General features: G+C 36.6%; 1 protein-coding gene and 1 long non-coding RNA gene across 4 annotated transcripts in view; one reads left to right on the top strand and one right to left on the bottom strand.

Annotated features, from left to right (window-relative positions):
* The window catches only part of LOC140604472 (uncharacterized), a 30,292-nt gene extending 14,054 nt beyond the window's left edge, over nt 1–16,238 (top strand). The window contains exon 3 of the long non-coding RNA XR_012007336.1: nt 15,928–16,238. This is a non-coding gene — a long non-coding RNA (uncharacterized lncRNA). The remainder of the gene's footprint in view (nt 1–15,927) is intronic.
* The window catches only part of CNTNAP2 (contactin associated protein 2), a 1,976,111-nt gene that overhangs the window by 1,324,419 nt on the left and 632,148 nt on the right, over nt 1–19,544 (bottom strand). For all 3 annotated transcript variants that reach the window (XM_072777573.1, XM_072777574.1, XM_072777575.1), the window contains one exon: nt 17,217–17,410. In XM_072777573.1, the coding sequence (XP_072633674.1) occupies nt 17,217–17,410 (194 nt within the window). The remainder of the gene's footprint in view (nt 1–17,216; nt 17,411–19,544) is intronic.

The raw sequence follows: 19,544 nt of genomic DNA, 5'->3' as shown, positions 1-19,544 counted from the left end.
GTAAGTCCCAGAGTAGTTAACCTGGAAGGGGCTTTAATGCAAAAATGATGGGGATGATCATAGATAGAAGCATGGATGTTGGGCCATGCTGAACCAATGTGTGCGCCAGCCTGAAAGTGTTAGGTATGACTGCCCCCCACATTCTACTGGCTGCAAGGAGTCATCTGCAATGCCCAGCTCCAAGGGAGGCCAGAAATCAGGCTGTATGACAACAAGAAAGGGACATGGGTTTGGCGAACAACTAATCATCCATTCGCACACCTTTAGCTTCTTGATTCTTAAAAAAGAATTTTAATTAATTGTAAGATTTCTTACTGATTAAATAAGAGAATATAATAAATAAAAGAGAAAAAGAGAAACTTTATAGTACTACCGACTTAAAGATATGTCCACATTTAATAATGTTAATGTGTGGAAAAATCTGCTGGCACTAGCTTATTCTTAAATAATTCATGTGACAATTCCACTTGCTTTTCCTCAGGTTTAAAGAACTATTGTATCAATAATATGATTTGAGGAAAGATTTTGGCTCTTGTGTCAAACTTGTTAACTTGGTTATTCTTGAAAAAGTTCTAAGTTATAGCTAAGGTCAATAAGAAATGAGTGCATTAATATTTAACTGACACAGGAATATTAAATGGACCTTATGTTTTGGGTTTTTTTTCTTGTTACGTGACTGGTTTTTCATCACAAAATTCAATTTTAAGTATGCATCCAGTAGACAACTTTGGGTTCGGGTTAGGGTGAGGGTTGGAATCGAAGTCGAGTTTAGAACCAGGGTAGGTGTCAGGGTCAGAGGTTAGGGCTAGGGGGTAATTATAACAACTTTTGAAAGTTTTTAACTGATGTCTGTCAGTACCTACAAATGTTAATGTGTAATGCTGCACTGGTCTTATTCTATCAACAAATTTGTTCAAGTCTCATTAATCGGGGAGACAGATCACCCTCTTGGGGCCAATATTCCACGTTAGTGGTGCCCTTTTAAATCACCTTTGACTCTGGCCTGCTTTTCTTTAAGATCTGGCTCACTCTTTGTTGAGGAACTTGAAATACATTTCCTAATCTCTGCTGAAGGGAAACCTGAAAATCTAATGAAATTTTCCACAAATTGCCTCAAACTTTTACCATTATGCTCAATCTCAATTGCTTTTAAAATCATTTCATTCATAGGATCTGAATCCACATACTGTGTCAGCACTTTGGGCTTTCTTCTGAAGGTTTGGGAGTTGTCTAATATGTAAATGTAAAACCTCTGAAGCTTTAAAGAGTCCATCCTCAGAGCAGCATGTTCACATTATCACATTATCATTTTCTCAGTGTTGGGTTCTCCCTGGTATTCTCAATGTATTGAGGTTGGAAAAAAGGCATTTCTGCTGACACGTGCAACGTTACATGAAATAAATAATGTACGACAAATTCTATCTACAGGAGAGGAATATTAGATAATAAGTTTAAATTATCATAATAGAAATGTCAAAAACGGAAATTATGTTATTAATAAATATGACTACCTTTCAGCAGATGTTATCATTAAATAGGAGGTAGTTTACCATTTTAAAAAACAGTTCACCTCAGAGGGAATGAAAGAATCTCCGAGTTGGTAGGGAAACTGGAAAATATTTGGTGCAAGACCCTGCCACTAGGTATAAATCTCTCTCCCTGAAGCATGTTCTTTCTGATATCTGCACAGAACAAATGCATGCAGAGATTTGTAAATCATATTTGCCCAAAAACCATCTCCAAGAAACCCTAAGTATTCCTCTGTCAAAAGAAGCTCTTTCTTTTCCTCCTTAGACTTGATTTGCTAATGTAGACCTTGGTGGTTTTTCCAGAACCAGATCTAATTGTGATTTATTTCCTTCAGTCCAGGCCCTTAGCGCCTCTTCCTACAGATGTTTTCAAATATTGAATTGTTCTGAGCTAATTTCATATCTGTCTTATTTCTTCCCACTTTCAAATTTACTCTGACAAGCGTAACTTGTTGGTAGCTTTGAGTTCCTTATGCCTGAGGGCATTTTTTCACAATTCGTGACTTTCCAGAAACTGCTATTGCCCCCTTCTACCCTACAAATCCTGTTGAACAGATATGCTTCTCTAGTGTAAATGTTCAAATAAATATGTTGATTTTATTTTTTATAGTATCCCTGAGCATACGATATTAGAAGATTCGTCAGGACGAATCCTGGTAACACCATATGTCAATAGATTGTGTGTGTGTGTGTGTGTGTGTGTGTGTGTTTCTTGTGCACCACCACCTCCTGTCCATGTAGGCACCTACCCTAGTTGGCTGCTCTCTCATTGCCCCTCACATGGCACCCGCATTTACTGCTCCTGTAGTCATTTCTTTTTCCCTTATTTTATCACATCAAATCTCTAACTTCCTCAATATATCAGCAGTTAATGAGAAAGAGACAATTAAACACGCTGGTATAGATTTCAATGACTGCTATAAGAGTGATACGTATATGTGCTCTCACAAGGCATCTGGTTTTGAAAGAAAACCCTGTTAAAACAACAACAAAATTAATGTATTTCCAATACTGGATTTTCAGGAAATTAAAAAAAAATAATTTTTTGAAACAATTTCAACCTTACAAAAGAGTGACAAGAATAGTCAGGGACACTGTATGCCTTTTATTCTTTTTTTAAAAAATAATTTATTTATTTATTTATTTATTTATTTATTTATTCATTCATTTACTTACTTATTTAATTACTTACTTAACCTGCACATGTGCCAGTGAAGTGAGGGGGGAAGGCAGAGGGAGAGAGAATATCAAAAGCAGACTCCACACTGAGTGCAGAGCTAGATGTGGAGCCCAATCTCAAGACTCTGAGACTATGACTCTGAGATCATGACCTGAGTTGGTATCAAGACCCCAACACTCAACCTACTGAGCCACCCAGATGCCCTTGCGTTTTCTTATACTTTATTCACATTTCCCGTTTTGCTCTGTGTTGTGTGCTTTATCTTTCCTTTTCTCTCTCCCTCTCCCTATACACACACACACACACACACACACACACACACACTTTTTTCTGAACTACCCTAGAATAAGTTACATATCATGTCCATTTACTGCTGAATATTTTACTTTACATTTCCTCAAAATAAGGACATATATCAACAAGTGTATAGTTTACCAATTTCAGGAAATTTAACATTTATACATCTAATCAACCTTCTTCATCCCAATTTTGTCCACTGACCCAATAATATTTTTATAGCATTTTTTTCTCTCTAGGATAGGATCTAGGCTAGGATTACATAATTCATATTGATGTCATTTTTTTCTTTAAAGATATTTATTTATTTATTTATTTATTTATTTATTTATTTATTTGAGAGAGGGAAGGGGGAGGGGAGGGAGGGAGAGAGAGAGCACATGAGCAGGGGTAGGGGCAGAGGGAGAAGGAGAAGCAGACTCCTCATTGAGCAGGAAGAAGCCTGGTACAGGGCTTGATCCCAGGACCCTGAGATATATACATCTCAGGCTGTTAAATGGGCCTAGACTGTTTAGTCTAGCTCAGCTCACACTTTAAATGGGTCTAGAAAAAAAACATTCCAGTAGCAACAAATACACCTAGTGCGGATTGTTTTCCTCCATTCCCCATCGATTTATTACTTCCTTCATAATGTGAACCATGGCTCCCAACATCATCACCATATTTACTCGTCTGTTCAATTTAGAATATATTGAAGTATTTCTAGAACTGCTTCAATCATATACACAGACTTTCTCATTTCTTACGCACAAGTCAGCACATAGTAGGGGCTCTTTGTGCTACTTAACAATATATCCAGAAAATCCACTCCAGATCAACAACACAGGGGTAGCTCTCAGTTTTCTTTACAGTTGTGATGTGTCCATCTTATAGAGGTAGCCTCATTTATTCAACCAATCTCCCTGTAGCTGGTCAAAGGGGTGCTTTCCAGTGTCCTGTCATTAGAAATAGTGCTTCCGTGAATAACTTTGTGTATGTGTGTTTTCAAGTCATTGGAGCTGTATCTACAGGTGAGGTGGTTGTGCTGAAGAGTAAATGCATTTATAGCTATTATGTGACCTCTCTATTCTATAGTTCCGCCCCCCCCATTTCTGGGTTTCCTTCATTTTAATTGGGAAGATAATTTAGACATGGAAACTTTCTCTGTGATTGTTAACACCTGTCATACATAGATGGCAATTATAATAGTGAACTAAATTTAGTAACATATACATTCATCCTGCAAGTGGAACAGGTGAAAAACAAACTAGGAGTAGCTATATATTGGCTTAATTGTGGTCCCTACGAACACTAGCTGTACACAGCGATGCATGTTTTATATGAGCTCATCTCTGTGCAAGCATCTCTGTGCAAGCCAGGGGCAATGCGAGCCAGGCATGATGTCTCTCTAGAAACACTCTCTTCATTGGCAACTAAGAGATTGTGATATCACAGGTATCCATGTGTTAAGTGCGAATGACATAAAGACAAATAATCTCTTATATGTTGCAGGTAGGCTTTTAAGGCCCTTTGCCAACTCTCTTGGTTATTTATTCTCTTTTGTCTGGCCCACTGGTTTCTTCCTGCAATTGTTTCTGGTATTAGAGAGCAATTCTGATAATAGCTCCTAGCTTCCTTCAGTTCCTACTCTCCCAGAGCTAGACCTTGATTTCAAGTCTGATTATGTTGTCTTCTCAAACTTACTGTTGAGTTTTAAGGTAGAGAAAAGTGCACATCAATATATGGCTTGACAAATTCCCACGAGTGTAACAAGCACCTAGCCTAAGAAACAATGATCAATACCCCCAAAGCCTCCCTTGGTGGGGAACTTCCAGCCACCACCCTCCTACAAAGGAAGCTATGACCCAGATTTCTTACAGCATAGCTTTCCCTGTTTTTGCTTTTTGCACAAATGGTCACATAGAATATGTAATATATTCTTCTGTGTTATACATCTTCCTTTTGCATGGACTTCACAGATAATACTGCTATCCTGACATTCAGCCTTTGAGATAAGAGACCTCTCTATACTTTGGCCAGATTGTCTTCACTGACACAGAGCCCAGCTCACATTCAAGTTTTCAATATATGTATGCATTTGATATTATGAACCTCTTCACATTTCACTTCACATCCCCAAGCTGCCCCCAGGTCTGAAGGGAGAGGAAGCTTTGCTGCCTTAGTTAATACCCCCAGCCTCCCTCTTACCTTCTTGTGGCAATTTCTGCTCTATTCTCTCTCCTATGGAAATCTTGAGTTTCTCGTGTATTCCCAAAAATACATTTGGACACTTTAACTTCTTTCAGTAGATGTAGGTATGTGCAATATTTGTCAGTATCTATTAGGTACATATAAACTAAGAAAATAAACAATGTTTGTGAAATGTGCACCTAATTATATACTATTATTCTAATGTCCAAATCTCATAACTCAGTCAAACGTTAACAAATATTTACCAACCACATTCGTTGTGTAAACCTCTGAACTCTCTGGTGAGACCCAACATTTAACAAGACAAATAAACCTCTCAGAGAGCATACATATGATCACCTAGGGTTATATCTTCTTAAATACAGCATGATAGTAAAAATGAAGACTATGGAGATGTGAGAATCAAGACCAAACTTGGTCCCTCACCCTTCAGGACCTTGTTACAGTATTTGACACAGAAAATACTCACCAGGTAAGTACTCAGTGAATGGTAGGTAGTTAGTATTAGCAGTGGTGCTTGATCTTAGTCAAAATGTTCAACACCTCTGCATTTCAACTGAATCCAGTAAAAGATACATTTGATTCTATTAATTATCCAAAGACTTCATATAATTTAGGAGAAGATTAAGAGTTATTTTGTAGTACAGGTTGAGGATGAGTATGGATCTGTGTGTGTCTGTTTTATTCCATTATCACTTACCCTCATCCCAAACATAAAACTGTCTTAAGAATTCATTTGGTCTTGGGATCCCTGGGTGGCGCAGCGGTTTGGCGCCTGCCTTTGGCCCAGGGCGTGATCCTGGAGACCCAGGATCGAGTCCCACATCGGGCTCCCGGTGCATGGAGCCTGCTTCTCCCTCTGCCTGTGTCTCTGCCTCTCTCTCTCTCTCTCTGACTATCATAAATAAATAAATAAATAAATAAATAAATAAATAAATAAATAAATAAATAAAGAATTCATTTGGTCTTTAGGGCAGCCTGGGTGGCTCAGCAGTTTAGTGCTGCCTTCAGCCCAGGGTGTGATCCTGTAGACCCGGGATCGAGTCCCACATCAGGCTCCCTGCATGGAGCCTGCTTCTCCCTCTGTCTGTGTCTCTGTCTGTCCTTCTCTCTCTCTCATGAATAAATAAATAAAATATTTTTTAAAAATAATTTATTTGGTCTTTGACTTTAAACTTAAAAATAGACAGCATTGACATAACTGCTTATTTTAAGTAAAGGTAAAATGTAACACTTCTGTCTATTACTATTCCAGGAATAAAACTGTCAAATTATAGGTATTTAAACATACACTGACCTCCCTACATAGGAAGTCATGCAGACAAACCTAGTGTAAATATCTTCTAGTATTGCAATCATTAAATCCTTTCAAAGGAAAGGACTTCTGTATTTTTTCGGTTCTGTTATCAAATACTTGTTTGTACCAGGTTGAATGTAAACAGCCTGAATGAATTTATGATAAATTCAGTCTTTTTCTGTCGCTTCAGGCCATCTCACACAGCTCTATTTTCCACTTTGCATACTGTAACAAAACTGAGAAATACACAAACAGGACACTCACCAGTGAGAACAGAATGAACAACTGTGATTGCTGATTGCCTAAGATGAACAGTACCTCTGCACTGGGCAACTCAGGTTGCATATCTGAGATCTGGGGCGGGGGCGGGGGTGGTGTTTCTTAACCTTCTCTGAAGAATACTGTGAGGGCAACTCATGAAACCTTCTGTTTTCGAATAGAGACTATTATAATCCAAATGAAATGAACAATTATTTCTCAAGATTCAGTTGGGGAAAGGTGTTTTATCTTTGGTAGAGTTCTTTTTTTTTTTCCTTATAGGAAAAATGTCAATAATTGTTTAGAATATACGTTTTCTAGAATCTGGTTTTTAATAAATATTTTATCCCAAGGAATTAAATGATGTCTGTAGTCCAAATGGCATTTATGGTGTTTAGTTCAGAATAAAGTGCTAGGTGAGGTTGGAAACACAGACACTTTTAAAAGGAAAACATCTTTTCATGGGGCAGGGTGAGGGGCTGGTTCATTCTATTTTCATGGTTTTTAAAAGCGTCTTTGGCTCGTTTGCCAACCAGGAGAGAAGAATTCTGAAAATGTTTCTTCCAAGTTTTGTTTGTAAACAATTGAATGCAGAGAATCATATAATTACTCAGCGAACAATCTCTCATGGTTTAACTCAGGCATATTTCCTAAATTCATGAGGACAGATCTATAACTCCTCTCAGAAGCTGTTGTTTCTTATAAGACAATTCCCTATTCTTTATAACCATACGCAATACTATTAGTCCTGCAGTGGTAGAAAATAGGTTTTAATTGCATAACCTTATAAAGTGCTTCCTAAAAGTTAGGTTTTAAGGGTTGAATTGAATCACTCTAAAATTTCTATGTTGAAGATTACCCAGCCCCACCTCCCCCAGAACCTCAGAATGTTCTTATTTGAAAATAAGGTCATTGCATGAGGTAATTAAGTAATTAAGGTGAGGTCATCACTGGGGGAGATTAGGCCCTTAATCCAATATGACTGGTAACCTTACAAAAAGAATGGTATGGTGTATATGATATGCCATTATACACATGTTTAGCACATTACAGTTAAAATGTGGTGGTCAGCAAGTTTCTTGCTCACCGTGAGAGAAATTGCTGAGGTGAGCCATGGTGATGAAGAGCATGGTGGTGAAGATGTCTTTAGTTTAGCCCACGATTCCAATCCTAGCTCTACTGTTCATGGAACTCATGTGCTCCAGGGAGTGTGCTACCTTTTCTACTCCTTAACTTTTCCATGTATAGGGTGGGCTTAATAATAACAATAATCTATGTCATCACATTTAAGTTGTTTGGAGATTAAATTAGATACAGCATATCAAATACCAAACGACCCTTCAACAAATGCTTGTTGGCCTTTACTATTTATTAATTGGTGCAGGTAGCTTTCTAGACTTCTCTGCTAAATCACAGGACAGTTTTTGTAGACTTCACTACAGCTGCATCTTAATATGAAGATAAACCATTCAAATGGCAATAACAGTAGACCTACTGTCTCATTAAAATACATCAGTGAAATTCATGGGAGAAACACAGATGTTTATCTCAAATAATCTTTTCATTTGGAAGCATGATAGAAATTTTCTAGAAGTAGAAGTCTATACTTTACTCCTGCCCTACACTCCTGAAAAGTCACTGATGGTAACTGAGTAAACCGTTCAGACAGCCTATCAACATGACATCTTTTTTTGCCAGCATGATAATACAGCCTATAATTAAGCTAGTTTATTCAGGCAATCCAAATTTATTTGCCAAGACATTTTAACATTCTATTAGATCTTTCTCAAAGTCGACATTGACTAAATTAGTTCCTCGGAAAAATTGGCCATACAAGTGACAAACAAATTGGCCATACAAGTGACAGATACCGTCACAGTCATCAGAGGCACATGTATACTGAGAGCTGCCCAAGCTGACCAGGCTTTACATACAGTTATTGTCCGCATAATTAGATTTCAATATTTTTGAAGATAGGCCTATCGACTACTCACTTAAGGTCTTGAAGCCACTTTTAATATAGTGTTGTATAGTGATTAAAGATTATAGTAAGAATAATACTGATAATTAGGAGGAGGTGAGATGAGAGGAAGATAAGATGAGCCTATATTTATGGTGCACTGTTCCAAGCAATTGGATTAATTTATCTAAGTCTCAGAAAAACCCATAAGTTAGATACTCTTCTACCCTTAGTAGCTAAGGCAACTAAGGCCTATAAAAGGTTGGTTAACATGGTTAAATATTCACTATTACTAAGTGCTGGAGCAGATTATATAAAGCCCAGCTCTAGAGCCCATGCTCTCTTGTTCTATAAATCTTGTGCATACAATCAAATTGTTTTCATTTAGTCAAAATAAGCAAGTGGTCATTATAATAACGATGCTTCTTGACACATCAAAAATAGGTATTTGGATCCCTATTGAGTACTGGGGTCAGTATAATTGGATTTGCAGGTCAAAATTTAAGTAATATCATATCTCTTAGCTTCAGCCCATTTATCTCCAGAATGGGGTACTTCAGTTCAATTGTACACTCTGAAGCGTCTATTATGTGCTTGGCAGTGTGAACTCTGTATTATGAGCATTACAGAGAGGTGCCCGAGAAGACAGTAATGCTCTCTCAAAGTTGGATATTTACATGATATAATTTAAACATTACTGGTCTAATCCTTAAGATTTTTGAATTTTATCTTTTTTTAAGATTTTTGAATTTTAAAGAAAGCTTAGATTTTTGTTCGTAATAAGAAGATTGAGAAAGACATGATTATGTAGAGTGTTTCACTATCCATTCCTACCTGTTTCAGTAGAAGACTCATCTGCTTCTCTTCTATACATCACCAGTTTCCTACCTACTTAGCCAACAATACTTAGGAACTCAAGAAGCCTTTGTTGACCATGACCCTCAACCACTCTGAATGAGGCATTTGTTTGTGTGTGTGTGTGTGTGTGTTTCTAGAACAACCTGTGCAAATCTTTTTCCATTAGGACACATGTAGTCATAAAATAAAATTATAAATTTATATGCTTAGCACAACTGCTAGGTTTTTCACCCCTAGAAGGTTGTGACTGTGTTTAGTTTATCTCTGACCGTCAATAAGTAGTAGGTGTTCAGTAAGTGACTTTTCACCAAAGCTTATGTTCTCATGGTAAGTCTGCTTGCAGTTTGCACTGCAAATTCTACTTCTAAGTCTGCCTTCTGGTTGGGAGACCCTGGGGCTAATTCTAATCCTTCCTCACCACGAGCTCCTCAAATATGAAAAACAACACACTCTTTCTTTAACATGTATATGAATCACCTGTGGATATTGTTAAGCTGTATATTCTGATTTTAAAGACAGGAGGTGGGCCCCTGAGATTCTGCATTTCTAATTAGGTCCCAGATGATGCTGTTGCTGCTGATCCAAGACATACTTTGGGAAGCTGGCATTCAGAGTGGTGTCTCATTCTCCCCGGCTTTCCACTTTCATGGCCTAGCAGTATAATCTGTTTTAGCTAATACTTACCAGCCTGTTTTGTAGTCTCCTTATTATACTCTTTTGAGTTACCCCAAGAAGATATGGAAGACTGTAGACAGTTATTTTCCTTGATTTCCAGAGTTAATAAAAGTGAATTTATCAAACTAAGTCTAAGGAAAGCATTGTAGCTATATTTCCACTGAAAGTTTAATTAAAAAAATGTTATCTGAAAGAACTGCCTAGGAGCACCTGAGTGGTTCAGTGGGTTAAGCATCTACCTTCGGCTCAGGTCAGGATCCCGGGGTCCTGGGATCAATCCATGGCTGGCTCCCTACTCAGTAGGGAGTCTGCTTCTTCCTCTCCCTTTGCCCTCCCCGTCCCCGCTCGCTCGTGCTCTCTCACACACATACTCTCTCTCACTCTCTCTCTCAAGTAAATAAATAAATAAAATCTAAAAAAAAAAAAAAAAAAAAAAAGAACCACCCAGACACAGTTTTGTACTGCGATGCATACATTCCATGTGACAATTAATAGGATCATGATCCAAATGGCATAAATTAAATTAGCATTCTCAATTATACTTAAAAATGAGTTATTAGTCATTTCAGGCTGAGAAGCACAGATGTAATACAATGCACATGCCAATATGTTAATTCAGAAAAGCTGTTATATAGTGAAAGTAACAGGCTATTTTGAATTTTCAAGGACAGATCCAATCTAATATTATAGCAATGCATCTGGAAGTCACAGATTTATATAATGCAATAATAATTGAGTGGTTAATATGTGCCAGGCATTGTCCTAAACTCTTCACATGGATTATTAATTTAATACCTATAATCTCTATTGAGGTGAAGGAAGTAAGTAGTGTTATTAGCTGCATTTTACAGGCAAGGAGATTTAAAGACAGAAAGGTTAAGAAATCTTTCAAAGTTGTACAGATGTCTGTGAAAGGTGGCCCAAATTCTAGAGCACACCAGTGAGCTGCTATTTTCACTGCCTCTCAGGGTCATGGAGCCATACGACAGCATGCTTTATGATGGTCTACTTTCCCCCATAGAGACATACTGCTATTCCTCTAACTTCTACTAAGTTCATGCTTGAACAGAGTAGAGACATTCATCTTAAGTGATATTATTCATTATTATTATTCAAAATATTAGCAGGTACCTATCTATCTACACTTTATATAAATTTGTATTCATCGGGACTCATTTAGCCTCATGTCACCTAAAGACAAACCCTGGTATAATAAGAAAAATATTAGTATCTCCATTATTTGTGTCCAGAGCAAAATAAAACACTTGGTGATGTCATTAAGCCTAATGAGAACACTTCCTCTTTCAGATTAGTCTTAAAGCAATCAGATATACTTATAAAAATTCAGAACCAATGACTATATATATCCCATTTTAACTAATATATGGAAAATACACTACACTGTAAAGAATAACATACTGTTGGAAGAAGCCAGATCATATAAGATTATATCATCTTCCTTTACCTAACAGTGTATGCCACTATTATTAATACCATCTTACTTTTATCTTCCAGATTTTTATATTCCATTTTTACTTTTATAAAAAATGCATAATCACATTGGCTAAATGCATAATCACATTGGCTAGAATGGTTTTTACATATGTGTATATGTGTAGAATATTGAATGGCTACAAATTGACACAGGACAAAATCCTATGACCTCTTAAAATGAAAATCTCACAATACAAATGTGTATTTAGAAAGGTGATCAAAATTCACTACTAGAGGCATTATAGTATATGCAAAAGGATCTGGAATATCCACTCAACTTATTAAAATTCATGAGACTTTAAAAATATCACCCAGCCTAAGAGGGGTGTAAACAGAAAAATGTATTTCACAGAAATAAGAAGCTTATTCTAAATTCACCCGGGAAATTATTTGTTTTCCATACAAGTCCTAGAGATGTTTATCCCATTTATACAAGGGTCATTTTAGAAAGTGTTTAATGCAGGTTATTCTGATGTGTCTTATTTCTCAATAAGTTATCCATAAAATTATTTTGAATGTACCTGCCTAGTCCTTTCCCCAAATAAGTGGTTGCAGCCACAATGCATTTGCATACACAAACAAATAAGAGAAATTCCCATCTATTGGAGAAAAATATCGCATTAGTGTCGTAAGTGAAGAAAGGGATATTATCATCTGATGAAAGACACATGACCAAGCAGGAAGGATGGTTATCTTCCTTAGTTTCAAAGGCAGGAAAAAATTCTAGATTTGTTCGAAAGAATCTAAGTATACTATTGAACTGTGAAATAGTTATGTTTTACATTTATAACTGGAACAGATTTGGAAGTGATTTGGAAAATTAGTGCAACCACTACAACAAATGGTTGAAAAGTTAGGACAGAATAATCTATTCATTTTTAAACAATCTCCCCTTGCATGGCTCATTGGACACATGGCCATCATTATGGTAACAAATAATTTGTTACAAGCACCGCAAAGGCTCTTGGCATAGAGCTAGATCTCCCAGCCATGCTTTACAAGCCAGCCTGCACTGCACTGTCTACCAATGGCCTTTCCATTTGTCAACTGAAAGATATGCCAAAGGTTTGTCCACAATTCTTATTCCCATTTTAGGTCATGTTTCCTTTGCCTAAAACAGTCTCAGATATTTTAAATCATGTTAAGAGTAAACTGAGGTAGAATGTATCTGGAAAGGATAGAGGGGGACTAAACTACCTGAAGATTATTATTATAGACTATTCTCATGGAAAAGAAATACTACACAAGTTTTGTATATAAACTAGAATGCTGCTAGTTTTGTAGAATGCTTTTATACAGGCAATTGAGAACATACATGTTTCTAAATCTTCATAATTCACAAAATTTCTTTACTTACATAAGCTCATGTAAATCTCCTAAGAGGCATTATTCCCATTTTCCAGATAGGAATTGGAGGCACAGAGTGACCTCTCTAAGTTTATAAACCACACATATGAACCCAGATACTTGAGTTCAAGCTTTTAGAATACATATCTTGGCTTTCACTTACTGAACTCCTGGTTATATGCTAATCTACAAAGATGTTTTAGGAACTTTATTTAGATATGAATTAGTAAGATATTTGGTTAAAAAGGAGGTCGAGAATACATATTCAAGCTATTGATTTGATGTTCAGAAAAACATGTAATCTATGTAATGTAATAATTGTAATAATAATGTAATACATTAACCTGCTATTATTTGCTTTCCAGCTTTTGTACAGGTTTCAAATTAGTAAGAAACAATGATGATTTCTGTGTGTGTATGTATGTGGAAAAAAGCGTGTAAGAGACTCGTGTTTTTAATATATCTAGCAAATTAATATTCTTTTCAATATTGCTTAGAGAATATGAACTGATATTCCTATATTCTTGATAAATATGTAAGGATGTAATTTAAATACCATAAACATGTCTGTTCTGTGGGATTCTCCATCTAATACATTCAGTGGTTACTGATCCCAGTTTGATAACTGCTTACTATTAATGAAAGGGATAAAAATTGCTTTAAAAAGTAATTAGGAATATATAAGCATTTGCTTATCATGTAATAAAAAAATTTTTAAAGGAAGAAGAAGATATACATTTACATTACAGGTAAATTTAAATTTAAAGCATGACTGGGAGATCTAATTTTAAATTTATGGTATGTTACTATCTTGCAAAACAATAATGGTATGTAAAGGAGGCATTCACTGTTAATACTTCAACTGCCTATTTTGGCTCCAAATATCTGCATTCAAAAACCAGTAATTGAATTTCCCAAGCAAAGCTAAATGCAGCCTCATAGCAAAAATCTGCTGGAATTCTTATTTAATGTAATGCTGAATGGACTTTTGATAAGAAATGCTCACACGGAATACTTTCTCCCTGTCCTAAGGATTATACTTAGGAAGCCAGAAAACACCTCAAGAGCAGTATGCAAATTAGATTTTGTGGACTATGTAAATGCATGATTTTTCAGGGGGTGGGCAATTTTACCAATCTGCACAGATTTTTCTGGTACATTAGAAAGAAAATTCTGAATAGAAGGAAATGGCATTGTGGATAAAGTATAAAGAATTCTATTATGCCACGTATTATCAGTAAGAACTGAGAAGGTTTGACTAGTTAAGCACGTTTAGCAACTCATATCTTTGAGTATGAAATATTCAAATAAACCATTCTTGAGGACTATTTTCAAGAGCCATTATCATTTCACAGTCAGATTCCAAAGTCAGATTAATGACTTTAAAATTCTGTTAAATTGTCAAAATTTCTCATTAACATGCCTTGTTCTTCACTTATTTTTAACACAGTACTCAATAGTCATAAAATAATTCATATTCTCCATATGCACATTTAATAACAATATTATCAATAAAATTAGTTATGATGTCCATCCCTCCTATAATTACATAAAAGAGTAACAATTTGCCTTTGTTAAAACCAATACTGAAGTATTTGTTTTTGTTTTGTTTTGTTTTTTTTAATTTATTTATTTATGATAGTCACACAGAGAGAGAGAGAGAGAGGCAGAGACATAGGCAGAGGGAGAAGCAGGCTCCATGCACCGGAAGCCCCACGTGGGATTCGATCCCGGGTCTCCAGGATCGCGCCCTGGGCCAAAGGCAGGCGCTAAACCGCTGCGCCACCCAGGGATCCCCAATACTGAAGTATTTGAATTTACATTGCTTTTCATTCTTCTCAGATAATCATTTTTCCACCCATTTGGATGGATAGGGAAAACAACTTGTTAACTGTATCAACCTAAAAATTTTTGACTATCTGGAATTTCCCATGGCATGGAGGGTTGTCCATCAAACAGCTATCCAAATCTATGTCAGAAATCTCTCTTTTAAAAAAGATCTTACCAATTTTTTATTTGACAGAGAAAAAGAGAGAGAGAGCACACGAGTGGTGGGAGGGGCAGAGGGAGAGGAAGAAGCAGACTCCCTGTTGAGCAAGACTCCATCCTAGAATTCTGGCATCACAGCCTGAATCAAAGGCAGATGCTTAACCAACTGAGCCACCCAGGCACCCCCAGAAATCTTTTTTATTTAAACGTAATATATATAACATTAAGTAGTATTTAGATTAAAAGAAAATTTAATATTTAGTTACATTTTTTCATAATCTTATGTCTGAAGTGTACTTTTTGGTCAAGATTTGTAAATGCTAAACTTCAATCACTTAGTGCACGTTAAGACATAATGAGCTATAAAGTACTCAAGAATTTTTATTTTTTAATTTTTATTTATTTGTGATAGTCACAGAGAGAGAGAGAGAGAATGAGGCAGAGACACAGGCAGAGGGAGAAGCAGGCTCCATGCACCGGGAGCCCGACGTGGGACTCGATCCCGGGTCTCCAGGATCGCGCCCTGGGCCAAAGGCAGGCGCCAAACCCCTGCGCCACCCAGGGATCCCAGTACTCAAGAATTTTTAGAAAACAACGAGTTTTATTTCTTTTAGAATACATCAAGCCAAGGGACTATCTTTTCACATTAACAAGGATTAAACCATTTCTGTCATAGGTTATTAAAGGAATGTAATCATTATGTTGTAGGCTCACTGGCATTTAAAAAAACATTTCACAGTATGTAGTTTGTGCTTCAAACTTGTTTTGATTTCTGAAATTTCATAATTGGCTCACTATAGTTTCTTCTAGAAATAATCACTCATCACATACTTATTTTTAATGAAAAATATAGGATATGAAAGGAAGAAACAAAAGGAACACCAGAATGGCAGAGAACAGTAGAAAATACATTCTTCACACCATGAGAAAAGCCTGAGAGCCCTGAATGGAGATGAAGCCTACCTTCACTGTGTGTGATTACTTCCATTGGGTGGCCTGTCTCTCCCACTGAACCCCTGGTATTTTATGTTAACCCAAAGAGTCCAAGTCACCCCAGAAAATTTGAACTTTCTTAGTTCTTTGAACTTATGTCTCTATATTTTTTCAGAATGAGCTATCCCTAATTGCTAAGTATCTGAAAAGCAAAATAAAGGCCAAAATACCTCTGTGTTGTTGTTTCGTGTGTGTGTGTGTGTGTGTGTGTGTGTATGTTTTGTGTATGTGTGTGTGTGTGTGTGTGTGTGTGTGTGTGTGTTTAAGATTTTATTTATTTACTCATGAGGAACAGAAAGACATGGAGGAGCAGGCTCCATGCAGGGAGCCTGATGTGGGACTCGACCCCACATCTCGGGTTTCCAGGATCACGCCCTGGGCCAAAGGCAGCGCTAAACCACTGAGCCACCCGGGCTGCCCACTTCTGTGTTTTACCAGCTATCTGTATTACAATTTAGTGCATTATGATAGGAGAGGATTTGACACTCTCAATCATAGAATTAAAACTTTACAGAAACAGAAAATGTGAAAGATGGTTTGTTGTCTGGTTTATAGCCCTCAAATCATATCACCAATATGCTAATCTGATTTTAAGTCAGAATCCACAGAGAGGGACCCTTGGGTGGCTCAGAGGTTAAGTGTCTGCCTTTGGCTCAGGGCGTGATCCTGGAGTCCTGGGATTGAGTCCCTCATCGGGCTCCCTACATGGGGCCTGCTTCTCCCTCTGCCTGTGTCTCTGCCTCTCTCTGTGTGTCTCTCATGAATAAATAAATACAATCTTTCAAAAAAATAAAGAATCCACATAGAGTTGGAAAATAATGAATGTTTCACTGGAAGAATTTGTGACCTGAGCCCTGTCTACTCAAAGTTGGTTGGTCTGTTTGGTCAGTCTCTTTGTCTCTGCTAAATTTTGAGGGAGGTCTTTTCTAATTTTCTAATATCTTTTTATATCTCATAATAAACTTCTTCCATGCCCACTTACCTATAGGCCAAAAACCAATCTAAAGTATGGTTCCCTGTGTTGGCTGTAGATTAGGATGACCTGGGAAACTTTAAAATCCCTATGCCTAGGCTGCCCCATAGACCAACTAAACCAAATCTTTGGAGGTGTGACCAAGACAGTCATATATTTTTCTGACAATGACTCACCCAGATGTTCCCATCCTGATGATAGGGTTTCCAATTTCTCCCAGTGTCACTGTATAGCATGCGGTACTGGGTCACCCAGTCTGAGCTGCTGTATCTTCCTTGGGTTGCAATGGCGCTGATCTGCTTCCGATTGCCAAAGTCAACCTGAAGCCATTGATAATGGTCACTGTCGGATGGAGACCATCCCCCAGCACCTGAAAAAGGTCACGGCAAGAGAGGAAAATGGATATTTAGAGTTGAAGTTCTATAATTGACAATGCATTATTCTACATCTTTTAATTGGCCTTAGCAGTGCAACATTCTACAGATATATTATGGGGTGTCCTTTATAGATGCCATTGGGACTTCAACTAATATTCTTCCAGCTGGGTAACATTGATACTCTAACCTCTTTATGGTGTAATTATGTGCTCATTTTCTCCTGAGCAAATGTCTTCATAATTCCTCAATTAGATCTTATTAGTACATGTCAAAGTCTAATTGGCTGAGGGTTGATAAATTTAGCATGAATTCTTCAACTAAAAATCACTAGGAAAAAGATGTAACAATCTACTAATTCCTCATGTGAGGTTTTATGTCTGAGTAGATTATAAGTGAAACAAAAAGCAATTACATACAACTCTAAACTCTCTTTTGCTTTAAAAAGTTCAGAGCTCAGAATCCTAGCAATTCTTGAGATGAGGCCTAATCTTACAGTAAGCCCCATACTCATGAGAACTAAGGTATATAGTACTCAGGTAATGTGTTTGCTAACACTTAAGAGATATACAACCCATGCCTCTTGATAACCACATTTCTAGGAAAATAATTTCAGTTACTAAATGAAGTAAAACTTCCTTTGGTAATATAAAAATTGTTAAATAACAAAAATGCAAAAATATTTTGAGACAAGTAACATTCATATAGAACAAAATACTCTTAGTTTATAGCACTATATGAAATAACTATGATTATAAGTAAACATATTACAGAAAATGTGGCATGATGTTTAGTGCTAAGGGGCAAGATAATTTTTTGAATGAGTTTTGCTACTAATGGGAGTGAATGGTAGAAAAGTATTAAATAAATTATCAAAACATCAATATATATGCAGCACTTTGCAAATTAAAAACTTAAAAGTGACAATAAAATAATTGATTTTATGAGGACTATGATAAAAGAAGTCATTTTATAAATCATCACAGATATATCATTCATTAAGTGACGTTTACATGGTTTATTTCTGCTTTCAACTATGATAGAATATCTCTCCTGCCATAAAAAAAATCACAAAATTACAAAATATATAAAGTTACTCTTTATAGGGATTAGACAACAGACAATACAGGATTCCTGAACCACAAGAGAAGATAAACAAATGAGGTGACCACTGACAGATGACTGACTTTTTGCCTGTTTCACTTTCTGGATTATGTGGCATGTAGAAGAGCATCCCAAACAGTACAACAGTGTCATGGAGATGGAGACATATCAAAATCAAAGCTCTGGAGGAAGCTGGAGTTTGCAGGACAAAGTACCAGGGAGGGGGCAGCTATAAAGAGAAAGACCTCTGGAAATCTGCATGGGATAACCAATGAGCCTTGGAAGTTCAAACTCTGTATGAATAGTAACCTGTGTATTTGCAGACCAAGGCTCCGCAAGACAAGGTAAAGGCCTTTATGAAATGAAAAACAACCAAAGGAAGCACAAGGCTGGAAGTAGTTTAACTTCACACTAGAGAAGATTGAGAGGAGTTGTTGAACAAGGTTAGGCATTCAGCAGACATCTCAGAAAAATTAGAATAATTTAGTCCTAAAACAAGGGCTACTCTGGGCACATCTGAATAAAGATTGGTAACAAGTCTGAAAAAAAGATCAATCTGACCTACAAATAGATTAACTCCTTGCTCAGACAAAACTCAACACTTCATTAAAGGATGCCATGAAAGTTCAGAAGATCAACAACAAAGCATCCATAATGTCTAGTATAATTTAAAAAAAAAAATTAGACATTTGAGAGAGCAAGAAAAAATAACTTAAACAAGAGAAAAGTCAATCAATAGAAATAGATTGTAAATAACAGAGTTGATGAAATTAGCTAAGCAGGACTTTAAAACTGAGCTTATAAATTAATTATATTCTTTGAAATAAAATATATAAATGTTGAAGGAATGATATATTAAGGAAGAAAAGATACAACCAAAGAGAACAAAATGGAAGTTTTGTTCTATATATGGTTGGGGTTGGGGGTGAGAGGGAGAGGGAGAGGAGAATCTTAAGCAGGCTCCACACTAGCCATGGAGCCTGATTCAGGGCCCAATCCCACAACCCTGAGATCATGATCTGAGGC

The sequence above is a fragment of the Canis lupus genome, chromosome 15 (genome assembly GCF_048164855.1).
Source record: "Canis lupus baileyi chromosome 15, mCanLup2.hap1, whole genome shotgun sequence".
NCBI lineage: Eukaryota > Metazoa > Chordata > Mammalia > Carnivora > Canidae > Canis > Canis lupus.
This window is presented reverse-complemented; position numbering and strand designations above follow the sequence as displayed.